The sequence below is a fragment of the Otolemur garnettii genome, unplaced genomic scaffold (genome assembly GCF_000181295.1).
Source record: "Otolemur garnettii isolate 467f Iridium unplaced genomic scaffold, OtoGar3 scaffold00066, whole genome shotgun sequence".
NCBI lineage: Eukaryota > Metazoa > Chordata > Mammalia > Primates > Galagidae > Otolemur > Otolemur garnettii.
Window position 1 is genome coordinate 10,645,102 of NW_003852461.1, and position 6,010 is coordinate 10,651,111.

The 6,010-nt window shown below is 44.1% G+C and overlaps 1 protein-coding gene across 1 annotated transcript in view; it reads left to right on the forward strand.

Moving 5' to 3' along the window:
* The window catches only part of ROR1 (receptor tyrosine kinase like orphan receptor 1), a 432,169-nt gene that overhangs the window by 236,354 nt on the left and 189,805 nt on the right, over positions 1 to 6,010 (forward strand). Inside the window, exon 2 of the mRNA XM_003793137.2 lies at positions 748 to 819. Within this exon, the coding sequence (XP_003793185.1) occupies positions 748 to 819 (72 nt within the window). The remainder of the gene's footprint in view (positions 1 to 747; positions 820 to 6,010) is intronic.

Here is a 6,010-nt window from a genome sequence, read left to right on the forward strand (position 1 = left end):
TGTGCGTGTGTCTGTTAGACACAGCCTATGGGGAGGTTAGTATAATCCCATTACAATATGTTAGTAGGATGGTGCCAAGGGATGAATTTTCAAAAACAACAACAGACACCAACGTTGTGTATTGTAGGCTGTACTGAAGAGTGTATCGTGCCCTCTTAATGGTTGATTTGGGTGTTTGTTTTAATTTGATGGTTTTGAAAATTATCTTTTTAAGTTTAGTTACCACAAGTGACTCTTTATATTCAAATACTTAGCTTTCATTTGTCCTGACTTAAAGTTCCAATGCAGAGAAGTGAATTTCTCTGTTCATAAAAATGTTACCACAAACACAACCAATGAAATCAGCAGTCCCAGCAACATTGGCCTCATTTTTCATGGGAGGACTATTGCATATGTGGACCCCAAACTGACCTAACAAGAACTGGAAGTTTATGTTTGACAGTGTCTGGTCATTTTAGCAAGTTTGTTGTTGTTGTTGTTTTGTTAATGTAATATTTTAAATTTTAATTTTTGAGCCGGTTTTTTGATGTAAAAATCTTTGGATCTGGCCTGTGGGTTCATTTGGATGGCCTCTAAAATGCAGGCACCTCTGCCCAGCAACCCCTGTGGCCATTCTGGTGTAGTGAGTTGTAGGAGGCTGGTGGTCTCCTCTGAAAACTGCCCACAGGGAAGTCTCCCATCCTGTGCCCAATTGCCTGTGCTTACTGTTTTTAATACTGCCCTTGTCTCCCTTCTTTCTCTTTTCAGAAACACAGTCATCAGTCACTGCTGAGTTAGTGCCTACCTCATCATGGAACATTTCAAGTGAAATTGACAAAGGTACCTAGTGGGGACACGTGGGGGGTGGGGTGGGAGGAAGGCGTGAAGCTGTTTCTAACACTGGTATGAACTTCTTTGAAATCAACTGGTTTTCAGATCCCTGGAAGATGGGGCCAAAATAAATCCCCAGCTTCCTTTGTGATCATTTAACATTTGATTACTTGGAATTCTATTATTTCTGGAGAGTTTTTTCCCCTCTCTCCTTTCTCTTCTTCCTCTAAAATGTTCCACATGGTAAAAATGCTTCAAGATGTGAAATAGGGTCGTTTCTGACCTTCCTGACACTACATCCAGTGGATCTTATTTAGGGGATTTGATTCAGCCTTAGCCAGAATTGATCAGAGCTGTTTGCTGGGTGACCTTTCACAAGGAGCATTTGATGTGTTTGCAGAGTTCAGACTGGAGTGTTTGGAATGTTTGTAATTGCCTGTGCATACAGACGGCAGCTTCCTGTGTGCACGTGGGGAGCGAGTTCCTGCTAGGAGCATGTTGTGTAACATTAATTGCTTAGTGCTGACTACTCTCCAGAGAGCCTCTGCCCTGGAGTGCTGCATCAGGACACATCAAAGCCGCCACAGTCAGATGCAGGCACCACCCTTCCACCTGGGCGCTCTCTCTTCACGGCTCTTGTGCTCTTTAATGCATCTCTAGCTTATGCATCTCTACACTTAACGCTGCTTCTTGCATAGCCTGTGCTCTGCTGCCTTTCTGCTTTTGCCTTTTCTCCACCTAGGTTAGTTTTGTTTTTTGCCAATATCCATTCTCTCCCTTCTGCAAGGCAACCGATTACTTCTTTAAGGCCAAGCATATTATATTATCCACACAGTCTTGTCTGATTCCTCTGGCAGGAAGAGGCCTTTCCCTTTTTGGAACTACCATTTTCTCTGTCTTCGTTTTGTGTTTTTTATATTATGTCATGATAATTTATATACCTGTTTATCTTATCCTTAAACCTGGAAGTTCATTGTCGGTAGGATTTCTATCTTGTTTCTTCTTCTTTTCTTTTTTTATTTCTTGTCTCCATCACAAAATCTAGCACAGACTTTTTTGTTCATAGGAAATTCTCAGAAAATGTGTGAAATGGTAAGCCAAATCTTATCTAGTGAGATACCACATCCATGTATATATGTATAAATACCCACTTTAGTTCAGACAGGATCTAAGGTTCTGAGATTACTGTGGTAAAAGGAACTCAAAGATCCTTGTCAAGGCCTGGCACCTGTTGCTCAGTGGTTAGGGCTCCAGCCACATACACCAGGGCTGGTGGGTTCAAACCCAGCCCAGGCCTGCCAAACAACAATGACAACTACAACAAAAAAATAGCTAGGTGGGGTGGCACCTGTGGCTCAAAGGAGTAGGGCACCAGCCCCATATGCCAAAAGTGGCGGGTTCAAATCCAGCCTGGGCCTGCCAAACAACAATGGCATCTACAACAAAAAACTAGCTGGGTGTTGTGACAGGCACCTGTAGTCCCAGCTACTTGGGAGGCTGAGGCAAGGGAATCGCTTAAGCCCAAGAGTATGAGGTTGCTGTGAGCTTTGACACTATAGTACTCTACTGTGGGCGACAAAGTGAGACTCTGTCTCAGAAAAAAAAAGATCATTGTCAAAAATGGTCTTTTATGATCAGCTCTCTAACATCTGCTGATACAGTCACTGAAAGTTATATTTCTTCTGTGAGGAGACATACTTTATTTTATAAAACAGCAACAGGCAAAGTTATTTGGCTGGTTGTACTTTATTAGGCATTTTAGATAGTGGGATCAAGTGAGATGTTCTTTCACCTTAAATCAAAAAACTTTTAGGATAATTTTTTTTGTCTGTTTTCCAGTTTGATCTGGAGATTCTTTTTCTAATTTAGGATAAAGCAGAGGTGGTGTTGTGTGCCGTTACTCTTTAGTTCTAGCACCAAGCACAAAGCCCAGGAGGCAATAGATTTTCAGCAAATATTTGTGGAAATTTTTTAACAAAAAAGGAAGGACACTAAATGTTAACTTTGTGCCCACTCTGTACCAGGAAGCATGCTAGGTGATTTCAAGTATGTGGACTTAGTCTGCCAGCTCCTGTGGAACCAATAGAAAGACTGTATTACTGCACACTGTGTGCTGTCCGTCATATCCTTTATGGCTGTAGAAGGGCATCAGGATCTGCTAAGGAAGGCAGCAGAGCCACTGGCCAAGAACTCAGCACGTCAGACTTGGGTTTCTGCCAGAACAGCACTGTAATTAGCAGCAATTGCCCATCTAGAGCAGGTATCCTCAAACTACAGCCCGCGGGCCACATGTGGCCCACTGAGGACATTTATCTGGCCCACTGGGTGTTTTTGCCACCACTGCCTGTCCTGCTTAGCCACTATTTAAAAAGTTTGAGGACCCCTGATCTAGAGAGAAGTGATTTCAGCAGTACACACCTGCTGGCTGGAAGACAGGGTGCAGGTAGGGTGCAGGTGGGGTGCAGGCAGGCCTCAGACCCCTCTGTTTGTTCTCTGTGCCTTCCAGAGAGTGTAGATGTCACTCCCAGGATTCTCCAAATCATCTTTCTCTAGAAGATAATTAGCGTATGGTCTCTAAAATTCCCATTTGAGTGAGAAAGCGGATTCATTCATTCATTGATCAAAACCTTATTGATTCTTACTCTGGTTTGGGAACTGTATGAGGACTCAGGATGTAGAAAAGAATCAGACAAAGTGTCCCATGAACCCAGAGACTGCTCAGAAAGACTGATATCAAAATGTATAATTCAAGCCTTGTGGTCAGTTTGATAGCTTGAGCTATCAAGAAACACTCCCTCTAATCATGGAGAGATGCTGGTGGACATATATGAAGAATAAAAGTTCGTTGCCAGGCTGGTAAACAAAAAGGAGAAATGCCCAGGTTCCAGAAATGAAGACCAAGTTCAATGTTAGAGCAGTGATCAACAAGGGAGAATTGAGCAAAGACTGTATGAAAATATGAGAAGTATGCCTGCTTCTAGGACCTAGAGTTTCAGTATCCCATGACGGTGAGTACTGAAGGCACAGCAAACAAACTAACGCATTAGTTTGTGGGGGAGGAGTGCCTGGCCTGAGTGTGATGTGAGGAAGGTTCTGTGGAACATGTGGTGTGGAAATCGTCAGCCATTGTGGGCCACTGGGGTCCCCCATAAGAAATCAAAGACTCAACCTGTATCTGTGTGGGTGTGGTGTTAGGGTTCTTCTTAGATACAGCACAAACCATGGACCAAGAAGATTAAAAAAAAAAATAATAACCTGGATCTTGTTAATTAAACTAGGAGACCCTGACAGGAGAAAACCTAACGCTGCGTGTAAAAACATCTCAACATCCCAGTGCTGAGGGCCTCCTACCAAAAAGGAAGCTTAAAACCCCCAAACCACAAAACAACAACAACAGTAAACTTCTGCTGATATCGAGTTTACTTTAAAATTATAGTACAGGAGGGGCAAGAAACAGCCACCTAGCAAGAGTCAGCGGGTGAAACTCAGGGAGGGTGTCACACTTTGGGACTGAGGATGGCAGGGCATGTATATATGTGAAACATTTCCTGGTAGAGGGGAAACGGAAACCACAGGGTCAGTTCAGGATAATATGACAAAAAAGTAGACAGATTTCAGAAGAACTAAATAGAAATTCTAAAGTTGAAAAACAGAGGTTGTAAACTAAAAGTTTATCAGATGAGTTAAACAGTGGATGTGCCCAGTGAACAGTGGTCTGGAAGATAGATGTGAGATGATGTGGAGGTGTAGGAAATGGACTCAAGCAAGGTGACTGAACAGGTTTGCATCCTGACCCCACCACCTGTTTCTCCTGTGACTTTTGGGAAGCCACCCAACTTATCTGTGCAATATTAGCTCATGTCTATCTTGATAAGAATCCTTTCCTCAGTATACTAAAGTTATTATTCTGTGCCTGCCCCTTAAAAGTCAGGGTCTGTCTTACATATTGCCTGACACAACGCCATAGAAAACATAATGTGAAATCATTTGGGTTCATACCCCAGCCATGCCAGTTTATAGCTCTGGCTTCCGAACACCAATCAGTGTGAAGCACTCGCTAAGTCAGCTGCCACATCATTTGGGTTCAAACCAACCTGCACAGTGGCAGAAGGGGGCATGGGGGTGTAGGGGTGCCAGGCCTCCCCGCCAGGGCATTCATGTCCCCTCCTACGGAGAAGCACTGAGATGTAACCCATCCTTGGTACCTTTCAATGCCTCCCTCTTCACCCAGCTGCCCCTTTCAACCTGTCAGCCCCATTGTGGTTCCCAGCCTCACTCACGTCCCAGTGTGTTCTGCTAATGAGTCCTGTCAGTGGCATTAAATAGTTACCAACAGGAAATGAAATTTAAAAGGGACAAGGCCATCGGGAAGAGCCATTGAAAGCTCCTATTGATGGCTCATGGGGGGTGATTTCTGAAACAAATGCTCAGAACCAAATACCACCTAAAATAAATTGATCTACAGGGGCTCAACCTCAGCTTCCCCAGGAGAGAGCTAGGGTGGTGTGAGGTGGTCTTCTCTCCCTTTCTTCCACATCCAGTCACAAGAAGTCTCAGAGGCTCTCTACCGAAAGCCAAATGTTTCTTTTCGAGAAAGGGCTGGAAATCGCTCCCATAGGTAACAGAAAGGGAGGGAGCGTACTACTTTAAAAATATTGAGGCTGCTTCCAACTGCAGATAGTCCCCTGTGCTGACAGACTACGTGTGGGGTATTTTGGCCGGGTCTGCCTCTTTAATTGGCCTCTTAGCAACGTGAAGCTCTCTACACAGCAGGGAAGTGAGCAGCAGGTGCTATGGGCGTGGGATCCAGTATTGCTATGAATCTTCCCAGCCTATGGTGTGGGGTGCTTGTATCTACCATCTAAGGCTGTTTTCCTGCCCCCAAACATGTCTGTGGGTCTCACATCTGTGTTGTGTTAGGATGGCTGCTTGCATGGTCACAGTAGACAGAAACGCCCTGGACTCACTCCTAAGCCCCCTTTCCCCCAAGCTTCACCATCAAGCCTGTGACCGGGTTCTGTAGTTCACAAATGGTACTCTTATTCTCACTCTCTGCTACTTGATTGGTGGCATATAGGCCACATGTTGATTTTTGAGGACTTTTTTTGCTGATCTGTGATGTCAGCACAAAAAGTGTACATATAACTTTTTTTGCTAATGGGCTTTCCTTAGTGTTTGTGTATTTACTGTGTGGCCCAAA